The sequence below is a fragment of the Somniosus microcephalus genome, chromosome 8 (assembly GCF_052327205.1).
Source record: "Somniosus microcephalus isolate GS21.2 chromosome 8, FLI_Smic_1.0, whole genome shotgun sequence".
In the NCBI taxonomy this organism is placed as follows: domain Eukaryota; kingdom Metazoa; phylum Chordata; class Chondrichthyes; order Squaliformes; family Somniosidae; genus Somniosus; species Somniosus microcephalus.
The window spans coordinates 215,769,707-215,794,373 of record NC_140994.1 but is presented as its reverse complement, the minus strand read 5'-3'; the positions used below and the strand labels follow the sequence as shown (position 1 = coordinate 215,794,373).

At 42.2% G+C, this 24,667-nt stretch overlaps 1 protein-coding gene across 8 annotated transcripts in view; it reads left to right on the top strand.

Moving 5' to 3' along the window:
• LOC147114097 (rap guanine nucleotide exchange factor 6-like) overlaps positions 1-24,667 on the top strand; it is a 412,326-nt gene that overhangs the window by 265,321 nt on the left and 122,338 nt on the right. For all 8 annotated transcript variants that reach the window (XM_085995704.1, XM_085995706.1, XM_085995702.1 and 5 more), the window contains exon 7: positions 18,016-18,147. In XM_085995704.1, the coding sequence (XP_085851830.1) occupies positions 18,016-18,147 (132 nt within the window). The remainder of the gene's footprint in view (positions 1-18,015; positions 18,148-24,667) is intronic.

Sequence of the window (24,667 nt, the reverse complement as noted above, 5' to 3'; positions counted from 1 at the left end):
TCTTCCTTGGAATTGCTGACCATAATTCTAAATATTAACATTTGACATTATCTTGACTGCAGTTAAAAACATTGAAACTGAAATTAAGTTGGGGGATAATTTAATATCAATATTAATCTTGCTTTTCTACCAAGCCCTTGGAGCATTTTAGCTGCAGTGCACATCATTTAAAAACCACTTTCTCTGTGACATTTACCATCTGTTCAAGAGTTGATTGGAGAAATGAAACACTTCACTGAAGCCTGTCGAGAATGAAGTTTAGTTTGTCTATAAAAATCAGGCTCCCACAATGTCTGTGTTCAAATGTATTTTGTGGAATGATACTGAGCTATACAGACCAAGAAGTAGCAGCTTCAGTCTCTGGTTAGCTGATCTTAACCAATGGGCAGTGGGGAAACTTACAGGGTGGACTTTCAATTTGTCACCCTGGTGTTGAGTCGGCCATCCGTTATAGAAACCACCCAATTTTTCAGTTCCATTGAATCAATGGATATGAAAACCAGGCGGTTTCTGTAACGGACGGCCTCTCCTCGATGCTAGTTTTATGCTTTGGTGGCAAGTTGAAAATTTGCCTCTAAATGTTTCTGTGGCTGGGAAGGGGAGAAAAATCAAACAAAGTTTACTCATTCCTGGTTACTATCTATTGATGTTTCCATGGTGATTAAGGACAGGATCAGACTCCGCTGTTATGGCTCTCCAGGTTAAGCGCCCTGTCAACAATTACTATTTAGGCTCATAAATGGAGAATGGCCGCTCTGTTATGACGCAGGAGGACTACTGGTGACCCCCAAGCAGTACCCCACCATCAGAGCAAATGAGAAAATTGGCAAACAAAGAAACCTTGTAGCCAGGAGGTAGAGTTAGGTAATAAAATGCTTTTTAAAAAAAAAATCATCTATTTTTCGTTTAAATTATTTGTTTACATTTTCATGGTCAGCTTGACTTGGGATGATATCAAGTAGTGTTTCAGGGAAAGAGTTAATTAATAGTATATTTGAATCCTACATCTGAGAAGATGGAAATCCTCATTGACTTATTTACTTGCTTGTTCAACAGAGGTCACTTTATTCCAGGAGTATATGCAACTGAATAAATAATTCAAATATATGAATCTGTTTGAATACTCCAGAATCATTTAAATGTGTGGCAGGTGCTCTACAAGCATACTTGATGGTGTGTATTTGTGCTGAAATGAATTAAGCAGGCAGACGTTCTACTGTTGCATCGGAAATGTGTGTGTGTTTGTTTTTGAGGAAATCAGTACATTACATTGCTGTGGGTACTGACCAATTTAATGTACAGCAATGAATGGGGATATTTTAATGGAGCAATGCCAGCACCTCTTGGTAATTTCTGCCAGACTCTCTCTTATTTAGACTGCATTACTATAACTCCATACTTTTCAATTTTTCTTCTCTAATTGGGGTATTTAGCCTGTAATGGCAACAGCCATCAGAATTCTTCCTCCCAGAATTTCCCAGGTCCTTTGGACAATATTCCTAAACCCTTTTTGGCCAGTTGCTAAGAGTATACAACAGTGACTTGATGAGGATCAGATAGTTGTGCCTCAGGTGGGAAGTGAGTGGAGTGGGGGATAGAATCTATACCCAATTGTGACGTACGTTGTTGCTCCAATGTTCAGTGTGACCACAACAACCTGAATGCATCTTTAAAATTATACTGGACCTTCCTTGCATATAGGGTAATTGGTACCTCAGTATAAATTGTAAGGCAGTAATGATTCAGTCATGGCACTGCAAACCTCATCAACGAAGTTGAAGTAGCCTATGGTTGTCTGAGCCTCTCAATTTAATTATTTCTTTACATTCACGGAGAAGTATATTGATTATCTATGCTTTGGGGTTTTCTTTAGTTATTTTTTGTATCATGACATTGCTGTTTTCTGTTCAAAATTCTGCATGATGTTCTACCCAAAAGAAATTCTATTTGGTGAGGACAGAATTAAAATTGCATTTTAACAACAGTATCCGCGTGTTACAATTCGGGCTTCTTCCCAATATTTTTTACCCATGGTCATTGCAAAGTTCAGCTCCTGCAGGCAACCCCTTGCTCCCTGAGAACCAAACTGGCCACCTGCCTAAATTAGCTGGGATAACACTGATGCAGGACAAACACTCAACCTTTCTACCATTGGGGTATGCATTAGAAATAATAAGTCTGCCCATCATGTGCGCCAGATCTTTCCAAACTGATATCATCGTACTGCCAGATTTTGTAGCTTAGGTTAAAAACTACAGAGCTAATATTTTAACAAGTACAGGAAACTCTTGATTTACTGGCACCTAAATAACCGGAAATCTCTGTTAACCGGCAAAATTCAGGGGTAGATTCAGGTAAGTTTTACTTCATATTAGTAGCAGTTCCTGGATCTGTGGCTGTGTAACTGGGGCTCCTACACTTGTTGCTAAGCAACAGGGACGCTTGGTCTGTGGCCGGAGTTCCTGCACATGTTGCTAAGCAACAGGGAAGCCTGGAATTGTTACTGTGTACGGAGCTCTCGTACCTTTTAACTATACCTCTCTGTAATCCGGACTTTTTGATAAACCGGCACCACTTCAATGTCAAACCCAGGCAATTTGTGTATTTTCTCCTTCATAAAGACAAAAGAAATCGCCTCCCATTAAACAGTCACAGGAGCCATTTTTAAATTATTACAATACTAGGCATAGAGAGTCATAGGGGGAAAAATTCAGCATCGCCCCATTTGGGGCGCGATTATCGGCTGGGCGCAAAGTTTAGCGCCTGTTGCCAATTATCGCCTCCGACTGCAAACTTGGCTTTTATCGCCCCGGAGGTGATTGGAGCGCTAAATCAGGCGCTACACACCTGTCTGAAGGCGCAAAGGCCAAGGAGCAAGGCGCTAACTCAGAGCGCTGGCGAAGCTCATGTGATGTCAGTCTGCAATGGAACACAGACACACTGACACCGGCCAGTTCTTAAAGGGAAGGGTCGATCTTGCTCTCCATCCACATCCTGCTCATTGCAGCCTTGAATCTAGTCCAGGAGAGACCTGTACATCAAATCTGTTGGAAAGAACAATGGAGAGGCCCAGGGAAAGAGCTCAGTGTGCAGCCCCCACAGTCTCTTCTAAATCGATGCAAGGAAGATCAAATCAAAATGAACCTGCAAAGTGTTGCTCAGTACCCAAAACTCCTCAACACAGCTTTGAATATCTCCTGCAGTCTCTCTCTCTCACTCAGAATGCATGGTGAAAAAATTTTGCCGACATACAAAGGCAGGTAGCGGTCGCCTTTAAATAGTGCTCCCCCAGTCCCTTCCCGACTGCAAAACGCTCCCCTCAACCTGTCGTTGCTAGTGCCAGGCAGTAAGACAAAGGGCGCCACTCAATATCCGGTCCAGGGCGTTGCACGCTCAACTGACGTCACGATCTGCGGGCGCAGGAGATCGTGGCGGTAGTGTTTAGCGCCACCGCAAACTGTCAATTTCGTGAGCAGCACAAACATCGCCACGCACGGGCGCGAGTTGCTTTGCGCCCCATTAGCGCCCTCTTAAGATGCTAACGAGAGGTGCAAACCAATCAGATTTTTCCCCCATAGTCATAACGGCATAGAAGGAGGCCATTCGGCCCATCGAGTCCGTGCCGGCTCTCTGCAGAGCAATCCAGTCGGTCCCATTCCCCCGCTCTATCCCTGTAGCCCTGCAAGTTTATTTCCCTCAAGTTCCTATCCAGTCTCCCCTTGAAAACATTGAGTGTCTCCGCTTCCACCACTTCCGTCGACAGCGAGTTCCAGGTCCTCACCACTCGCTGCATAGTTTTTTTTTTACCTCGCATCCATTTGTGTCCTCTAGTCCTTGTACCATCAACTAGTGGGAACAGACATAAACTATATACATATAACATATAGAGATTCTTATCTGAAACGGGATGGGTCCTCTGGTCAATGACAAATAAGTTTTTTTTTCTCTTTCAACTCCTCTTCTGAAGGAGGCTACACCTCAGCAGAATGGCCATTCTTAATGTGAGAACCTGGACATGAGTGTCAGCAGGCATTGAGAGTGAATTGCAGTAAAATTCACTCCTTCAAAACATTAGCTTAATACGAATAAGCTAGTTCCCTGAGAAAATAATCAAAGCTCTTAATTATTGAAGATAATATTTAATAGCTACATCATTTCTCAAACTAACTTCTTAATTGCCTATTTCCACAAATGTGCTGAAATAATGGCACATGGCACCTCTAACCTTGATAACATTTTGATCAATTTCATTGCTTGACAGTTCTGCTGCCTGACGTGCATGCAGAGCCTACTGCGGCTTCTGGCAGATGCACATAAATATACTTGTTATTCCAAAGCCTGTTATTGAGGTGGGTGGATGAAGAAAGGAATTGATCAGTAACTGGTATCACTGATGAAGGTGTTACTACTAAATACAGTGATTTAAAAATGCCAGAAACGTGTAGCATGATAGTTTTGTGGCTTTTCTTTGCACTGTATATGTGTGAATATTTATTAACTGCTAGCGCTGGTGGTGTTAATTTCCTCATAGACTATTTTGTCAATTAAATTACCTGCATATTTTAATACAATACCACCAGCTGTTGTAATTATTAATCAAGACCGCCTAATAATATGTTGGTCATTATCCTGAAGAACAACTTTCAGTAAACTTGATCAAGCATTGAAGAAACAGGAATGTAATTGGAGTTTGTTTACCCCGTATCTATCATGCTAGACTTCGTAAATAACAATGTGCTTGGATAGTTTATGATTACAGTACAAGAACAGCACAGTTTGTCCTGATTTAAAGAACATTAGATAATTGGTTAAAAACATGAGGGTTGCAACGCTTCTTTGTCTCTTCTGCCCTAGATGCACATTTTAAATGTTTGTTTTGAAATATAACTGTTCCCTTCACATGCCTTTTCTTGCAGCTGTTCACGCACTTCCAATTCTTTGAATAGTTTCCTAATTATACAATATGATATCTTTATTTAAAATCACATGAAATTGCCTTGTCACATGAAAAGACAAACTTGTGATTTGATGGTAGTAATTAAGGACAAGGCGTATGTACACCAAGGATTTTAGTACATTCAGCTTTGCCAAAATAATCCCTGCTGTAGTAAAGTTCCTGATGCATACATGCCTAATTAATGTTCTGATGGGGGGAAATAAACCTGAACTCTACAGATTGTAAAACAGCACTTTTGTGGCATTAAGTATTGGACTTGCCTTGCCAAATCTTGTAGACTCTTAATAATTGATGCTTGAATCGTTATACTGGGTTTGGGGGATAAAACCTGCATCCAAACAATTATTTGTGAATTCCCCCTCCCTCCCTCAAGTTGGTTTAATAGATAAATGCAGCAAATAATGTGACACTTGGCTGCGGAGTCCTTGAAGGTTCCAGCTTCCACCACTGGCCTGTGAGCTAGCAAACCTATTCCAATGAGTTCAATATCTGTAGGCTAGGGAAGAGAAAAATCAGTCAGGTTTCCCAGTCCTGTTCACTGCCAAGTTCACTTACTGAAGTGTGAATATTAGATGGGGACAATATCTGGCTCCGGTGTGATGCTCTTCCATTTTTTTTTAACATCAGCGACACTCACTGGATTCCCTGATGACTACTTGGATGAGGTGCTAGAGAGCTGATGGTGCTTAAGGAGTTATACCAAGCATTAGACTTCAGAGGAGATAGTGTAATGGGAGAACATTTTGATGGGGATTTTTTTCGCTTTCTGTGGTTATCTCATCCCTGGGTTGGAGGTAGTCAGAAGCCCTCCTTGTCAGACCGAAGCCAATGAAGCTGTAACAGCAGCCATTGGATCCTGAAGCCAAGATGAATTTTCTTCTGATTTTATCCATTCTTCCCGGTTGGTGCTTTCCAAAAAGGCTTCTCATACCACTTTGTGGAGATTCACAGATCTTAACTCATGCCTCATCAGTGACGCACATATTGATGTTTGAATACACAGTAATGTTTTAAAACCATAGTATTTGTTATAGGACTTAATATCATCTAATAATATATTTTAAAAATCCTACATGTTTTTGCTCCAAAGCACTTACCTCTATATACTAAATTTTTACCATAAATAAATTTGCCTCTATGTTGTATTATTATTTGCAAACACTCTATTTGTCTAGCTGTCTATTTGGAGGATCATTGTGATGAAAGCCCAAGCTGAGAGATTCTTTTGAGATAAAGGGGGAGGGATTCTCCTCCATGATCTTACATGGAATTGGGTGGGATTGCAGCGGAGAATGTCAGAAGATTTGGGCAGCCTGACCCGCATTTCTCTGCCCACCTTTGCCAGGACCACCACCGACCGCTCCTTCCCTACCCACCATATGCAAATAGCAGCGAAGTGGGGGCGTTCACTCCATGCTGGATTTCCTTCCTTTCCACCTCCGTTATTGCCACTTCCCGGGGCTGCTATGTGCAAGGCTCCAGAATGCAATGGCAAAGGCCAAGCATTCCCTGCACTCAGCCCCAAACACTTAGCTGCTGAAGGCCTTGGTTTTGGTGAGTGGGAACCTTCCATCTGATTTACAGACACTTTTGCCTCTTTAAGGTCTCTTGCCACCTCAGTTGGTGCTACAGCAGTGTCCCCACTGCAGCATCACCACTTTCTTAACATATTTGCATTAAGCCCTGATCCAGGAAAATGGTTCAAGGAGGTGGATGGATATGGAGGGCGGGTTAAAGTCCTGCTCGCCAGGAACTCTGTCCTGAAGAGGCATATTCTCCCCTCAATCTCTAAGCGCCTCAAATAATATACAGGGATGTTGCCATCTACAATTCCAGTGCACCTGGTGCAGATCGGCACCAGACAACATGCATATTTATAATAGTATTGCAAGTGCATATTACAGGAAACTTTCGATTTACCGGCACCTAAATAACTGGAAATCTCGGTTAACCGGCAAAATTCAGGAGTAGGTTTTACTTCATATTCTACTTGCGTTCCTCCATCTGTTGCTGTGCAAGGGTGTGGCTGCAGCTGTTAAGCTACAGAGACGTTTGGAACTTGTGGCCATTGTTCTGCAGAGCAACAGGGTTTGTTGCTTTTATACGGAGCTCTCGGCTCCGTATCTTTCACTATAGCTTTCGGTTATCCGGAATTTTTGATGAACTGGCACCACGTCGGTCCCGTCCGTGCCTGATAAAAGTTTCCTGTAGGTAGTGACGTCATCTCCAAGTAGCCCACCATGTTAAACTTGTATGCATCATACTATTCTGCACAGTATTCAGACTCGTGATCCTGAGTGAGTGTATTGGCTAATCTCTTTGTTCTGTTAAATTTTTTAAATGTCAATTCAGTTCTTAAGGCCAAATTCTGTAAGAGTTATTTTGTACAAAGAACCAGAGTTTGCTGCAGAAGTCGTTATTTTCTCCTGTGTAATACAGTGTTTCCGTAAGCAGGATGACTGAGCTGCCTGTTTTGTTTTATCCTGTATCCTGTGTAATAATAGTTATCGTGAGCACAAAGAAAACAAAATACACTTTGAATTTGTTTGTTTTCCTTTGGAGTAAAGTAACATTTAGATTGATCCAGTGTTTAGACTGAACTTTATAAACTGAAAATATAATTACAAAGAATATATGGGGTTTTCAAGTAAAATTGATCTATTTAAAAATAGCAGGAGTGTGATGTGCACAACTCTGCTAAGGCATGGAGTGGGAGTACTGTTTACATACATTCATATCTGTCAACAACAACAACTTGCATTTATATAGCGCCTTTAACATAGTAAAACACACTAAGGTGCTTCACAGGAATGTTATCAAACAAGATTTGACACCGAGCCACATAAGGAGATATTAGGGCAGAATCTTGGTCAAAGAGGTAGGTTTTAAGGAGCACCTTATAGGAGGAGAGAGAGGTAAAGAGATGGAGAGGTTTAGGGAGGGAATTCCAGAGCTTACCTCCATGTTGAGTTTCCCATCTTAACCATGCTGCTGTGGGGAATGGTGACGTGCTTTTGTATAGGCAAAGGGGCAACTTGTAAGGGTTACTTCAAGGCTCTCCGTACATCAAATTTCAAAGCAGCATTAATGTTGGCTTGTGAGTGGACCCTCTCTGTTGAACATGGTGTATGGCATAGGGAGAAGCAAAAAAGGAGAAATCTGTGTGCAAACCTGTATTCTGTCATGTTTGTGGCACCACTGCTCCATCTGGCATGTATTGTTTAAAAGTTCAACATCCTTCAAAGTATTTTCCCCCTTTTTTAAATGACAATAGATTACGCAGACCACAGACGGTGTCAGAAGTAAAATATTCGAATATCTCATCAAATTGCTGTCTTCTCTCTGGCTTTTAAAGGTTCTGATTAAAATGTGCTGGGTCATTCTCAATTCATCGCCCAGCAGATCACACATCCATCTCTCTCTAATACATCACAGTTGGCACTAATTCAGTAATCTCACTTAGAAATTCAAAGATATGAATAGACAGGACAGGAAATAGGAAAGTCACTGTGTAGTCGAGTGCTTTTCTAAGGTCTTTTGACTCATTGGGCACAATGTCAGTGTAATATAAGTGGGTGCTCCTCACTGCAACTGGTCTACTTATATCCAGGAATGAGCATCTGAGACTGAATTATTCAGAATTTTTAAAAGTTATAGTCGTTTTTTTCCCCACTTTATGCTTTCAATACCTACACTGTTCCATGTACCTTATGATACCTTAGTGTCAGCTGTGGCTCAGTTGGCGAGGGTGCTACCAACTGAGCCACAGCTGACACTGTTTAGTTCATAATACATAGCCTGCCAACTGTCTAGGTTCCTACATGGAAAAACTTTCACTTGGACTAAGTATTGGTGTCAGCTGTGGCTCAATTGGTAGCACTCTCCCCTCTGAGTCAGAAGGCTGTGGGTTCAAGTCCCACTCCAGAGGCCTGAGCACAAAAATCCAGGCTGACTCTCCAGTGCAGTGCTGAGGGAGTGCTGCACTGTCGGAGCTGCCGTCTTTCGAATGAGACATTAAACCGAGGCCCCATCTGCTCTCTCAGGTGGACATAAAAGATCCCATGGCACTATTTTGAAGAAGAGCAGGGGAGTTATCCCCGGTGTCCTGGCCAATATTTATCCCTCAACCAACATCACTAAAACAGATTATCTGGTCATTATCACATTGGCTGCCGCATTTCCCACATTACAACAGTGACTACACTTCAAAAAGTACTTAATTGGCTGTAAAGCACTTTGGGACATCTGGTGGTCGTGAAAGGCGCTATAGAAATGCAAGTCCTGCTGCAAGGTCCTGCTATAAAGCCAGTATTGAGAAATGGGTGAGCGTGGCCTGGAGTGACCAGCCCTCCAATTAGCACTGTCTTTAGCCTTTTGATCTTTTTTTTTAATGGAGAGAACTATAAGAAATTATATAACTTTTTTAAAGGGCTTTAACATTTTGCATTTGTAATACTCGGTGCTGGCTTCATTTAAATTTATATTTTTCTGTGCTTGTTGAGGTGAGATGCCAATACTACTTTTTTGACCCCCAAGCCAGGATTTTACAGTCGGTCCCACCCAATTAACAATAAATTGGGCTGACCAGAGAGGAAAAATGGGTGTAAAACAATTGCGTTGGATTTCTATTTATTTTGCATCACACACACTTCCCTGTGAGCAGAGAATGCTAGCATGCTAAGTGCCCATCTTATCATGACTGCATGAATAAAAGCATGTCAGGCTGATCAACAGTTAGAATACCCTGACTTTCCACACCCACTAATATGCTACTGACCATATATGGAGGCATAGGCACACCTACTTTGCAATGACTGTCGGGAACTATATGGACGGGGATGGTCATCAGAGAGGCAGATGCAGATACAAATGTGTGTCATCTGCAAGCATACCTTGCAGAATAGGTCTGGCACATCCAGTGACCGCAACCTTCAGCTGCAGAATTAAATGTTCCATTTCCTTGCAGGCATGTTGCAATGCATGTCTAAGTGAATGGTGCCATGGAATGACGCAGAGATAACCCTCTTTGCAATCACCTCATGCGACACCAACTTGACTTCCACAGCTATCAAAACAGAGTCATGTGTTGGGCTGCTTGCCTGCAAACACATGGCAGCACTTTAGTTTGCATTCCCTTTTATTCGTTCCTGTCACTTCTTCGTCCTCTTCAGCTTTGATTTCTGTTGCACCAGAGTGGAATCCTGCCAAGTTTATGTTGCTTGCAACTTGAGGTTTTAAATTCTGACCCTGTTAACATTTATATCCCTTCAGACACACTCTCTGGCTTCCTTTGTGACGGTCTGATTCTTGGCGTGTGCGTCCCTCTCTTGGTTTGATGTCTTTCTCTATTGCTGTCATGCTCACTCGTAGAATGTTACAGCAAAGTGCTGCAGCATGCAGAGTCACGGCAATTGGCATGGCACTGAATATATTATTGCAAACCACAGTGGTAGTACTTGGCACATACAATACTTTAACAAATCAGAATGCTTATAATTTGACAGTAGTAAAATAGTGCAACCATCTAAAAGGGTATAAGCACCTCAACCAATGTATAATTTCTACCGAAAGTCTCTAAGTTCAATTTAACTAATAAGTTATATTATGGGAAAAATAAATTACTTCAGTAGCAACGAATACTACTTGTAGGTATAGTGCTCCTCATGTGTAGAAAGATGCCTGAATGTGCATTACAAGAAGTAGAAATACAGTGGAAGCTGATCTGGGTGGGGAGGAGGGATGGTGAAAGGTTGGGGGGACAGAAACTGAAGAGGGATCAAAGGCACAGCTAGAGAGTGAGGAGGTTTTTGAAAACAATTCAGGAAATATCTAGGAAGGAACTTCAGGGACAGGAGTGTAGTGGCTGAAAGAGAAAGCACTAATGGAGCGAGGTACAAGGAGTAACTCTGTCTCAGAGACGGAGAGGGTGTGCATGTTGACATATGTCTAAAATAGAGAATGGGTGAGATCATGAAAGGAGTTAAAAACCATGATCTTCAATTCACTGGACATGGGAAACCATTGGAGTTTGGAATAAAAGGGACGATGGGGTTGCAGGATTTTGTGAGTGAGAAAGTGTGCCATAGCACCAAAGAACTCTGAAATCCTTGAGAATCCTCAATATGCATATTTTCACACTGTGTTTTTCTGTATAATAAATAATGTACTGTGAAATGTAGGCTGTTGGCACAATGCACTGAGTGGAAGAATGTGCCACAGATATTGCCACAGAGCCATGATTTGCAGGTCCTTGCAAACGAGTCTTCAAATCATCATTTTGTCATCTCAAAAGGTCTTTGGGGTGAGGCAGTGAGCAAAACCCAAGAACTTCCCTCTCTTTTAATAACTAGTTACAGAGCAGATTTAGCAGAGGCCTTGCTGCTCCAACAGACATCAAATAGTGGATGCCATGGGAAGGGCTAGGGAAAACCAGATGTATCCATTTTTTCATATGCTACAAAATAAGAAAGACTTGCATTTATATAGTGCTTTTCACGACCTCAGGATGTCCCAAAGCACTTTACAGCCAATGAAGTACTTTTGAAATGTAGTCACTGTGGTAAGATAGGAAACGCGGCAGCCAATTTGCGCACAGCAAGCTCCCGCAAATAGCAATGTGAAAATTACTAGATAATCAGTGTTAGTGATGTTGATTGAGGGATAAAGATTGGCCAGGACACCGAGGATAACTGCCTTGCTCTTGTTCACTATAGTGCCATGGGATCCATGGGATCTTTTATGTCCACCTGAGAAAGCAGACTTGGTTTAACTTCTCATCCAAAAGATGGCATTTCCGACAGTGCTGCACACCCTCAGTACTGCACTGGAGTGTCAGCCTAGATCTTTGTGCTCAAGTTTCTGGAGTGGGACTTGAACCCACAACCTTCTGACTCCGGAGAATGCTACCAACTGAGCCACAGCTAACACCTTGCTCAAATATGAATATTCAAGTACAGGAAACTTTCTGATATCCGGCACTGACGGGACCGAGCTGGTGCCGTACCATCAAAAGTGCCGGACATACCAGCGTTAATGTTGAGAGATACGGAACTGAAAAGCTCCGTGTGAATCAACAAACCCACAGCTTCAAAACAGTCGGCTGCAGCTGCAAGCGTCTCTAGCTGAAGCTGTTGTTATAGCTACAGACCTTGCAGTGCCTGACTGGGGGGAAAAAAAGCAACGAGAACTAAAAAAAAAAAAAAAAAACTTATAGAAAACGGCTCCTGATTTTTGCCATTAGATCGAGTATTCCGGACATATAACCTCCAGATAAACCAAAGTCTCCTGTAGAAGGAAATGTTAAGATTTCCATCAAGAATGTTATAAAACTATATTTTTGAGCCATTTTGCCTATCTATCTTGGTGAAGCATTTCCTATTAAGATTTTAAAATTCTGTTTCAATAAGACTGCAGATTTGCTTTCCTAATGTCAGTATTTTCGTCACAAAATGGCCTTTGTATTTCATATTGTACTGTGCCAGCTGTCAAAGCAATCTTGAAGACTCTGTTTTTCATTTCCATGGCCAGTAGCTGACAAAGAGAACTGAAACTATCATAGCTCTATGTAAGAAGTCCTCTCAGGTATGACAGCCAAAATGTCCATTTTTTGTCGTAAAACTGACAGAAGAGACAGGGTGTGAAATTTATTTTTAGCTCCTTGCCGAGGTAGGCAGGCAGGCTGGCTGCTAGGCAGGTTTTATAGTTCGTTGCTAAACATTGCATATACTAGATGGCATTGTGCCTGCCCATACACCAAGCTCTCTCCCCTTCAGCATTTCAGATTTGGTCAGAGTAATTGAAGGGAAAATTACAAAACATTCTTTTTCATATTTTTTTTTCCACAGTTTTACTTCTCCCCCCTTCCCTCCCCTGAAGGTGTTTACTCCTTGCTAAAATACACTTCCATCACTGAAGATCATCTTGTACCTCAGCCAAGTAGGCGGTATTAATATGTGAGTTTTGAATGTTGGTTGGCCATTCACTTGTAGGGCACATCACAGTTGAATCAAATCCTGCCCTTGCCTGATGTCCACACAGGGTTGTTGGATAGTTGTTAGGACGGGGAATCATAGATGATTATCCTTTCGCTGTCCTTGAAATTTATCATCTCTACTGCCACCCTGGTTGAGATCAAATAATTGAGCTTGGGATCCCCCAGTCTGTATGCCACATAAGAATTAGGAGCAGGAGTAGGCCATACAGCCCTCGAGCCTGCTCCGCCATTCAGTAACATCATGGCTGATCTTTGACCTCAACTCCAAGAAAACTCACCTCAGTTGGACACATTTGCTGAGCTACTGGGGGAGTGGCCAAAAGAGAGTTTTCACTTCACAGCAGTCTCCCTATACTATGATTAATAAAAAAAAAAAAAAAAAAAGTTGGTATCCTCTCAAATATTATGTAATTGCTGAGAAAATTACAGATTGTAAGAGTTTCTACAAGTATGTAAAAAGGAAGAGAGTAGCAAAAGTAAGCATTTGTCCCTCAGAGGCTGAGACAGGTGAAATTCCAATGGGGAATAAGGAAACGGCAGAGACCTTCAACAAATGTTTGTATCTGTCTTCACAGTAGAAAACACAAAAAGCAGACCAGAAATAGTGGGGAACCAAGGGGCTAATAAGAGTGAGGAACTCAGTAGAGAAAAAGTACTTGAGAAACTAATGAGACTAAAAGCCGACAAATCCCCTGGACCGGGCGGCCTACATCCTAGGGTTCTAAAAGAGGTGGCTGCAGAGATAGTGAATGCATCGGTGTGATCCTCCAAAATGCCTTAGACTCTAGAATGGTCCCAGTGGATTGGAAGGTAGCAAATGTAACCCTTCTATTCAAGAAAGGAGGGAGAGAGAATACTGGGAACTACAGGCCAGTTAGCCTGACATCAGTTGTCAGGAAAATGTTGGAATCCATTATTAAGGAAGTGGTAACGGGGCACTTAGAAAATCATAATATGATTAGGTAGTCTGCATGGTTTTATGAAAGGGAAATCATGTTTAACAAATTTAGTAGTGTTTTTTGAGAATGTAACTAGCAGGGTAGATAAAGGGGAACCAGTGGATGTAGTATACTTGGATTTCCAAAAGGCATTCGATAAGGTGCCACATAAAAGGTTGCTATGCAAGATAAGGGCTCATGGGGTTGGGGGCTAATGTATTAGCATGAACAGAGAGTAGAGATAAACGGGTCGTTTTCCGGTTGGCAGGCTGTAATTTGTAGGGTGCCGCAAGGATCAGTGCTTGGGCCTCGGCTATTTACAATCTATATTAATGACTTAGATGAAGGGACCAAGTGTAATGCATCCAAGTTTGCTGACGATACAAAGCTAGGTGGGACAGTAAGCTGTGGGGAATACACAAAGAGCTTGCAAAGGGATATAGACAGGTTAAGTGAGTGGGCAATAAGGTGGCAGATGGAGTATAATGTGAGGAAATGTGAGATTATTCACTTTGGTAGGAAGAATAGAAAAACAGAATAATTTTTAACTGGTGAGAAACTATTAAATGTTGGTGTTAAGAGAGATTTAGGTGTCCTCATACAGGAAACACAAAGTTAACATGCAGGTACAGCAAACAATTAGGAAGACAAATGGCATGTTGGCCTTTATTGCAAGGGGGTTGGAGTACAAGAGTAAGGAAGTCTTGCTGCAATTGGACAGGGCTTTGGTGAGACCGCACCTGGAGTACTGTGCAGAGTTTTGGTCTCCTTATCTGAGAAATGACATACATGCCTTTGAGGCGGTGCAATGAAGGTTCCCTAGATTGATCCCTGGGATGAGAGGATTGTCCAATCAGGAGAGCTTGAGTAGATAGGGCAGAGAATATAGGCCCTATCTACTCAATCTCTCCTGATTAGATTGATCCCTGGGATGAGAGGATTGTCCAGTGAACCTTCATTGCACCGCCTCTAAGGCATGTATGTCATGCCTTCGAAGAATGAGAGGTGATCTCATTGAAACATATAAGATTCTGAAGGGGGTTGACAGGGAGGTTGTTTCCCCTGGCTGGAGAGTCCAGAACTAGGGCGCATAGTCTCAGGATAAGGGGTTGGCCATTTAAGACTAAGATGAGGAGGTATTTCTTCACTCAAAGGGTTGTGAATCTTTGAAATTCTCTACTCCAAAGGGCTGTGGTTGCTGAGTCGTTAAGTATATTCAAGGCTGGGTTAGGTAGATTTTTGGACTCTAGGGGAATCAAGGGATATGGGGATCAGGCGGGAAAGTGGGGTTGAGGTTGAAGATCAGCCATGATCTTATTGAATGGTGGAGCAGGCTCAAAGGTCCATATGGCCTACTCCTCCTAATTCTTATGTTCTAAAAACATATTGCTTTTGTGAACCCTTCTCTTCACCTCTCACTCTTCCTCCATCTTTTATCATTTGTTTCCTTTAATCTTTTAGGCTTTCATCTTAGTTTAAACCCTACTGGGAGTACTCTTCTGATTTTAGTTTAAAGGAGTGACCAGACTTTTCTTCTCTTTGTGTCTGTTGCACATTCTGTCTGTCTGTTTCATGCACTTTCTCTCACTCTGGCTGCGTGGTGTGTGTGTGTCTTTCTCATCCTCTGATACGTAGATACCCGTCACCTACTTGGTCTCCCTGCTCTTGGTTTTTTCTGCTTATTTCCTACTGTGTATGTCTTTTTTTCACATTCTATGCAGTAAGTTACAATTTAACAGAATAAAGCAAAAAGAAACATAAAAATATAGGGAATGGCTGTACCAGTCTAAATTTTCTGTTGCCAAGTTTGTTTTTCAGAATTGGATATGTGTAGGTAGGTTGGAGTATTGGCCTGATTATACTTTGAAGGACTTACCACCTGTTTGTGCAGCTGTTCAAGTGTCATACTATGTCATGTGTATGGGTTCATTATATCCACTCCGACATCTAAATTCTTAGTTTTATCTTTTGATTGTTGTGGAAATGTATTTCATTGAGTTAGATATCTAGATTTTCATACATTATTCCCAGTTAAACTGCTGAAGGTTTTATAGGCAGTCTTACTGGAGAGCTGTCGTCACATAGACAAATGATGTCCAACCTTTTGGAGCAGGGTGGCAAATCTATGTACCACAACCATAGATGTTTATAGAACAGAAGGAGGCCATTTGGTGCATAGTGTCTGTGCCAACTCTTTGCTGCAAAAATACAAAATTAGTTAATTGGCCATTTGGATCAGACAAAATCATAATTAAACACCATTCTAGCTACTTTGGAATGTGGAATTTTTGCACGGAACCATTCCCAACTCCGCATTGCCATCTCTTGTGATTCAACGGAAAGTTCCTGTGCTTGTGGGCATAATGGCCCAGAAATTAGGTTCGGGGGCTTGCCGCGCGTGCAAGCCCCCGATGTGCACTTACCCGGCGCGCCGACAGCTGAAGCCTGGGCCTGCTTGGAATTCCTGTCACTGGCCCGGTTCAGCTGTTGGCGCGCTGTGCTTGCCTGATCCAGCGGCGTAGTTAGTTCGATGTGCCGGCTGGGATCGGGTGAGCACTGGGCAGCCAATCGGGAGGGAAAACTTCATTCATGAGTTTGATCGTAAGAACTGTCAAACTCATGAAAACTACGGGCGCCCAAAACACTACTTAAGCTTTAAATAAAATTTTAAAAAACATCCCACTAATTAAATGAACTATAAATAACTTTAAAAAAAACTATTTTAAACAATTATTCAAATTAAAAAAAAAAAAAAAAATTTTTTTTTTTTAAAAATCGTGTCTAAAAATACACTTACCTTACTGTAAAGTCCTTAAAAACAATAAAGTTGTGCAAAAAATGTTATAATTTTAAATAATAGACCACTTACCTTAAAGAATCAAGTCCTTACGTCTCCTTTTTACATTTCTAAAAAGTTGAGGCCCTTACACACGGGCAAACCTGTAAAAAAAGAAGGAAGTTCAACGCGTGCGCGCAGAGTCCTGCGTGCACGCGTTGGACCTCTGAACCCCTTGGAGGAAATGCCGGTTTCCCGCGCATGCTGAAATCCGGCACTTCCAACGGGCCCACGCGTGAGTACCCCGTCCGTACTCACGCGTTGGGACCGGAATTACTGGGCCTTTATTTTTTTTAATGCACATGATTTACGAGAGAAATTCAAATATTTAAATTTTGCCTCACCCAGAAGCTTTGAAACTAATTAATTATAAAAAAATCATGAGTGGTGGAAACCTGTGTACACTGTTCCCCATTGATGCATTACATGAAGATTTTCAAACATATAAAAATTCTCAGGTTGTTTGTGCTTCAGTCATGTTTTTTGCCCCCCACTTGGTTTCACAGCTTCACCTGCTGCTCTGCATCACCCACCATGCACTCTCTGCCTTCTGCTACCCGCTCTGAGTTCTTTTCTTTCTATATTCCTGGCTCAGTCGTATTTATTGCGCTGTTTTGAATTTTCCAGGCCTGGAGGATTGGTAAAGTCTGCTCCTTCATTGGTGGACAGATCCCTCATTGGTAATTTAGATTCTGAATCCACGAATGAAGGAGTTGCCTTTTCTAGTCCTCCAGACCCAAGAAGTTCAAACAGCTGAAACCAACAGCAGAGCAAATACAAGCAAGCCAGCAAAAGATTTACTAGAAGTTTGCGAGCTGGATGTGGCCGTGGCTGTAGTTTGGACAACCCTGATATGGACCGTCCCTTATTGCTAGGCTAATGTTCTTAACATCTTTGGGGAAAAAATGTTGTTTCATTGAGGTCACAATGTTTAATATGTTGGTGGTAAGTCCATAATTTTTAAATGTTTAATTTTTGCTAGTTCCACAAACCAAAATGTTCTGGAATGCAAACTTGGCTTTTTATTTTAACTGAATTGGTGGAATCTTGTACCCAAATATCTATATCATCAGTATCAATTGCACACATGCAACATAAGTCTCACGCAGACACTGAAGTATTAGTTACTTAGGTTTTACCAAAATCAAGCACCCTCTTGGAAAACCCTAGATCATTTAAAAGACTATTGTAAAGTTCAGCAGGCATGTCTAACAGTCTTTAATTTATGTTTTTGGTTTATTTATCAAATTAATCGATTTTTTTTTTCTCCCCTTCCTCATAATTTTTACAGCTTCCTGCAGATCTTTCCAAGATGCACCTCACAGACAATCCACATCCACAGGTGACACATGTCCCTTCCAGCCAGTCCGGGTGCAGTATTGCCAGTGACTCTGGGAGCAGCAGCCTGTCGGATATCTATCAGGTAAAGTTACAATGAGGAGAAACATTATAATTATTAATCTTTTAGCAATTATTCACTCAAACACACACCATAAAGCATGTATTAAACACCTTTAACATAAAAAAGTCCCAAGGCACTTCACAGACAGGTGTATAGAAAATGGATGTCTAGCCAGAAAAGGAGAGATTAAGAGGGTCGATAGAACGCTGGGTCAGGGAGGTAAGTTTTTAAAGGAAAAGAGGTGTGGAGAGGCAGAAGGGTTTAGGGAGGGACTTGAAGGCCCTGGTTACAGTGGTAGGGTGGAAAATATGGGGGTTGTGGTGGGGTGGGTAGAATGTACAAGAATCCAGAGTCAGAAATATAGAGCACAGGAATGAATATAGGGTTGGAGAAGATTAGAGATAGGGTTGGATCAGGCAAGAGTGATTTAAAGACAAGGGATTAAACTTGAGGCTTGGAGGAGCCAGTGTAGGACAGCGAGGACTGGGGTGATGGATGAGCGAGACTTAATGCGAGACAGGACATTTAAGGAGGGGCGAGAATGGGAGGCCAGCAAGGAGTCGTCGAGTCTGGAGGTGATGATGGCATATATAAAGGTTTTAGTGGCGAGGAAGGGTGAGCTTAGGGGTGGAGGCAGGAGTAAGTAGTTTTTGTGACGGAGCCAGACCTCAACTCGGGTTTCAACTGGACTGCCAGGTTGTGAACAGTCTGGTTCAGCCTGTGAGTGGCCAGAGAGAGTGATAGAATCAGTGGCAAGAGAGCGAAGTTTATGGCGGGCACTGAGGGCAATGGTTTTGGTCTTCCCGGTGTTGAGCTGGAGGAAATTAAGACTCATGCAAAACAAAACAAAGCATTGTTATATCACAGAACAGAGCAGATTTTGAAGGTGTCAATATACGCACTTGGTCTCCTGTACTTCATTGTATCTATTAGTTACCTTAGGCAGAAACCCACTGAAAATGAGCTATTGAGCTTAACTGGGAAATCTTGTATAATGTATGCCTATGTCAGTTATTAAAAGTCAAAATTGTACCAGGAGACGATCTTTATTACTTAATTTTAAGTTTTCTTTGTGAAATTTGTGCTCATTAGGGTAAGGGCTATTAATGCTGGTTATTGGAACGCATTCAATTTCAGGTACCTGGTGTCAGTACTACCAGTCAGGTCCAGCACAGTTAGGTCAAGATTAAATCATCTCCTACTCAGCCCCAACCACAGAAGAGCTCTTTCCACACTAGTGTAATATTTTCCATTTCCCATGTTAACCAACGTATGATCTCATTGAATGAAGTAGCCAGCTTGTGCCAATTCAGGGAAGTTTATTTGCTATTGGATTGCACAAACTCATTTCATTTAGGACCCTTACAGCAGGCAGGGGAAGATTTTCATTCCTTCAGCATGTGAAAGATTGGGGTACAATAGTATGCCCTACCATTTGACACTTGCAGGGCCATTGTGCAGCTTAGAATCGTAGAAAGTTACAGCACGGAAGGAGGCCATTTCGGCCATTGTGTCGAGGCCGGCCAACAAAGAGCTATCCAGCCTAATCCCACTGCTGCAACTGTGTTTTGTTCTCTTTCAGGATTACTGTTTGAAGATCTTGTAATATAGAGTGTTGTTATCTTGTAAGAAAGAGTGTTGTTGTCTTCAAATAGAGAGTGCCAAGTGCAAGTGTTTAAGTTAAACTAGTAAAACTGGCCATGCTCTTAGAATGAACTAATATTTCTGAAACCTGTTGATTGTCAATTTAAAGGGAAAAGAGGAGGCTTTCATTTCCAGCAGGATATACAGAAGCAAATATTTGATGAGATGTTAGGTTAAAATAATAAATGTAGCAGTTATTTTGGGCAGAGGAAGATTTTTACCTATTTTGAAAATACTGTTGTTGATTTTTGACATTGGTCAGAAGAATATCAGTAATCACAATGTTTAAATATGTTTTATTTAAAATGGCAAGTTGATATTTGATGAAATAATGCATTGCTGGCTTAAAGAATCTGAAATGCCACTGTAACCTTTAGAATTATGCCCTGACATTAGCTGTAATATCACATTTGGACAGAGGTTTCTTATTTGTGATCTTTTGTTAACCAAGATTGATTCAGAGCTTTTAAATACTTCAGGTGATGCAGGGTTCTAGCATGTATTGTATTCCAGTGGCTTTACTCTGAATATTACCACCTGCAGCTTGCTTTTCATTCTTTATTATTAAAGTAATTAATTTGTGGTATCATCCCATGTGCTCACATCTAGCGAACTGAGTGATAGTGTGTTACCTGATGGAACTGTATGCATGACACTAATTGTGAGAAATTATGTCTATTGGGGTCACTTGCTAAGTAGCCGTGCACCATCGTAATAGTTTGTTAGACTTGGTTCCTGAATCATGTTGGGTGGAGCTTGGTCTCTGGGGAAGCAGGAACCCACAATTTTTATTTCAGTATGTTTTAGTTTACCACGGTCTCTAAATTGTCAGACTGCTGTCCGACATCCAGTTCTGGATGAGCAGAAATTTTCTCCAATTAAATATTGGGAAGACCGAAGCCATTGTTTGCGGTCCCTGCCACAAACTCCGTTCCCTAGGCACTGACTCCATCCCTCTCCCTAACATCTGTCTGAGGCTGAACCACACGTTCGCAACCTTGGTGTCATATTTGACCCTGAAATGAGCTTTCCACCACATATCCGCAGCATAACTAAGACCGCCTATTTCCACCTCCGTAACATCGCCCGTCTCTGCCCTTGCCTAAGCTCATCCACTGCTGAAATCCACATCCATGCCTTTTTTACCTCTAGACTTGACTATTCCAATGCACTCCTGGCTGGCCTCCCACATTCCACCCTACGTAAACTTGAGGTCATCTAAAACTCAGCTGCTGTGTCCTGACTCGCACCAAGTCCCATTCCCCCATCACCCCTGTGCTCGCTACATTGGCTCCCAGTTAAGCAATGCCTCGATTTCAAAATCCTCATCCTTGTTTTCAAATCCCTCATGGCCTCGCCCCTTCCTATCTCTGTAATCTCCTTCAGCCCCACAACTCGCCGAGCTATATGCACTCCTCTTGAGCATCCCTGATTATAATCGCTCAACCATTGGTGGCATGCCTTCTGTTGCCTAGGCCCTAATCTTTGGAATTCCCTGCCTAAACCTCTCTGCCTCTCTCTCCTCCTTTAAGACACTCCTTAAAACCTATCTCTTTGACCAAACTTTTGGTCACCTGCCCTAATTTTTCCTGAGCTCGGTGTCAAATTTTTTGTCTTATAATACTCCTGTGAAGCACCTTGGGACTTTGTACTATTTTAACAGCACTATATAAATACAAGTTGTTGTTTTTTTAAATAACAGATGCAATGGTAATGCTGGTAGTTTTCAGGATTCTTTTGTATAAATAGAATCTTCACTTAAGATGAATGCATCACTTTTTCCATCCCTCCAACAACCAAGCTGAACGTATAAAAGGAAGGCATGCATATAGTACTACCGTGGACTTGGTTACAATGACCACTTGGAGCAAGTCCATGTTTGAGTATTATAATCAACATCTGAGGCTGCCATATGATGTTCTACTTAAAAGTCCTTTGACCCCACAAAAGTTTTACATTATCGGTGCGTATACACACTCCTTTCATAATTTCTTTTGAAATCTAATTTTAAACAGGAGCGTATATAAAATATAAGTGGGACACACTGTTAAACCTAACCTAGCTGGTTACGCTACATCTGACAACGTGCTGGATTTTTTCCGTGGCTGGGCAGGCAGGTGCAACAGAAAATCATTTAGAATGGTCAATCGAATGGTAATTATAGCCTATTGTTTTAGTGCAGGATAGAATTTCTTAACACATTCACAGAATAAGCTGCAAAATTCTTCTCCGTGTTAACATAATAGATGGTGGTTATACCGTACAGGTATTCTCATCAACATAATTGACGTGCACCAATTTGCATTGCTAAGCTTTGTCATCCCCCCACAAGTCTCCGCTCCTCCATTGCTCAAGGTCCACTGCCCCTAATGGTGGGTGCATTTGAGCTCAATCAACACAAGCTACATGTGCATAGAACATGTCCATCCCCTGACACAGCTTGTTCTGTGTTTTTACTGTGCTCTTTTCAACGGTTGGAACTCTACACACATTTGATTTCCTGGACTTCTCTGCCATCAGGACTGCTGCTCTACTGGACTACATTGTATGACTTAGCTGCCTCTGCTTGCCAACTCCACTAGTCCTTCAGAACGCCTCCATTACCTTTAGCGGGACTAGGTTGGACCGGCATCACAAGCTTCTACAGCTGCTCTGTGTGACCCTCACTTCCTTATAGCAGTTCCTTGGTCCAGCTCCCTTATCTGCACCGATTCCATGGATTTATCATTTATCCTCCCTGGCTCACTCCATTTCACTGCTCTCAGTCCATGGGTTTTGTTAAGTCTGTGTGTCCCAGTTATGCTGCTTATAAATCACTGGACACAGACCACAAGAATAACTTTCACAGGTCTTTACTATTCGGAGGTCAGGGCTGAACTGCCCAGCAAATCCCTACACAACACTTATATTCCGGTGTGGTCACCACCGGTATTACAGTATACAGCAGCCAAGAGAAAGTAGTACATCTCTTAAGGTAGTTCTCTTAAGGTGGAACAGGTTACATACACCACAATCCTCCCTTTTTAGCTTAACAGTTATATCCCCATTTAACATAACATAATAACATATATATATACAATTTCATGCAAAACAGTTCAAAGATTCAGTCTCTGAGGAGGCCTCCTGATTCGAGTTGGATAACGCCTTTCAGGGGTCTCTGATTCTCGTTGCTGGGGTGACTCATCTAGTTGGTCTCTTATGGATTGGACATCATCATCAGGTACATTCACTTCTGAGGTAGATGCTTCAGGTTCACTAACTTCTTTCACGGTTGTCTCTGCCGTAACCATGGGTTCGACCCTTGTTCTCGATTCTACCAGTTGGTCAGCATGACGCCGTATTACATTTTCACCAATATCTACCGTGTACATCAGGGGTCCTTGTCTGGCCCGAATTGTTCCAGATTGCCATTTCTCGTTTTTATAGTCCCGGGCTAACACTGGTTGTCCTATTTCGAAACTCCGAGTGGTCTTGTTATTTATATGCTGGAACTGTTTGTTTTCAACTTCCCTCCGCACATTTGGTTTTAACAAGTCCAACCTGGACCGCAACCTCCTGTTATAGAACATCATGGCAGGACTTTGGTTTGTCACTGCATGAGTGGCGTTTCGATATGCCAGTAGGAATTTGTCCACCTTGTGTTGTAGTGGAATCTGATCTTCGCTCATGGCCTTTATTGCTTTTTTGAACGTTTGTACAAATCTCTCGGCCAACCCGTTTGTAGCCGGATGATATGGGGCAGAGGTATAATGTTTCACCCCATTCTTCTTCATGAATTTCTGGAATTCTTCTGACACGAACTGCGGTCCGTTGTCTGAACATATTTGTTCTGGCAATCCATTTCTTGCAAATATCGTTCTTAGCACCGCGATCGTCTTTTCCGAGGTAGTGGTAGTCATCTTAATCACTTCTGGCCATTTAGAATGTGCGTCCACCGCAATTAAAAACATGGAGTCCATGAATGGACCAGCAAAGTCAATATGTACACGTTGCCATGGGGTTGAAGGCCATGCCCATGGATGCAGCGGTGCAATCTGAGGTGCATTTTGCACTTTTTGGCACCCTGAGCAGCTTTTCGTCAGATCCTCTATTTGTTGGTCGATACCCGGCCACCACACATAAGCCCTAGCAAGGCTTTTCATCTTGACTCCCCCCAGATGACCTTCATGCAGTTCCTTTAGAACTCTCTCTCTTAACTTAGGAGGAATAATCACCCTTGTTCCATACATCAATGTTCCTTGACAGACGGACAGCTGTTCTCGTCTTGCTGAGAATGCCGGTAACAGTGGATCACCATGTGCTGGCCATCCCTTCACTGTCACTTCGTAGACCCGGGACAGTGTCGGGTCGTTCCTGGTTTCTCTTTCAATACTTGCATTGGTGACTGGTAAACATTCGATGATGGTCGAGTGAAATAACTCAACAGGGTCAACCGTCGGTGCCTCCTCCTCCGTAGGTAGTGGCAGGCGCGACAGCCCATCAGCATTACCATGCTGCTTTGTACCTTTGAATTCGATCTGATATTGATGTGCCCCTAGGAAAAGGGACCATCTCTGGAGTCTCTGTGCTGTCATCACCGAAACACCCTTCTTAGGGTTAAAAATGGATACCAACGGCTGGTGGTCTGTCAGAAGCGTAAACTTTTGGCCCTGCAGGTAATGATTAAACTTCTTTACTCCCCACACAAGGCTGAGAGCCTCCCTATCTATCTGAGCATAGTTGCGCTCAGCGGAGGTCAATGATCTGGATGCGAACGCAACTGGCCTCTCCAGGCCATTTGGCAACTTGTGTGAGAGTACTGCCCCAATACCATATGGAGAAGCATCACAAGCCAAACGAATAGGCAGCGTTGGGTTGAAGTGAGCCAACACTTCCTCTGAGGTGATCAATGCCTTGC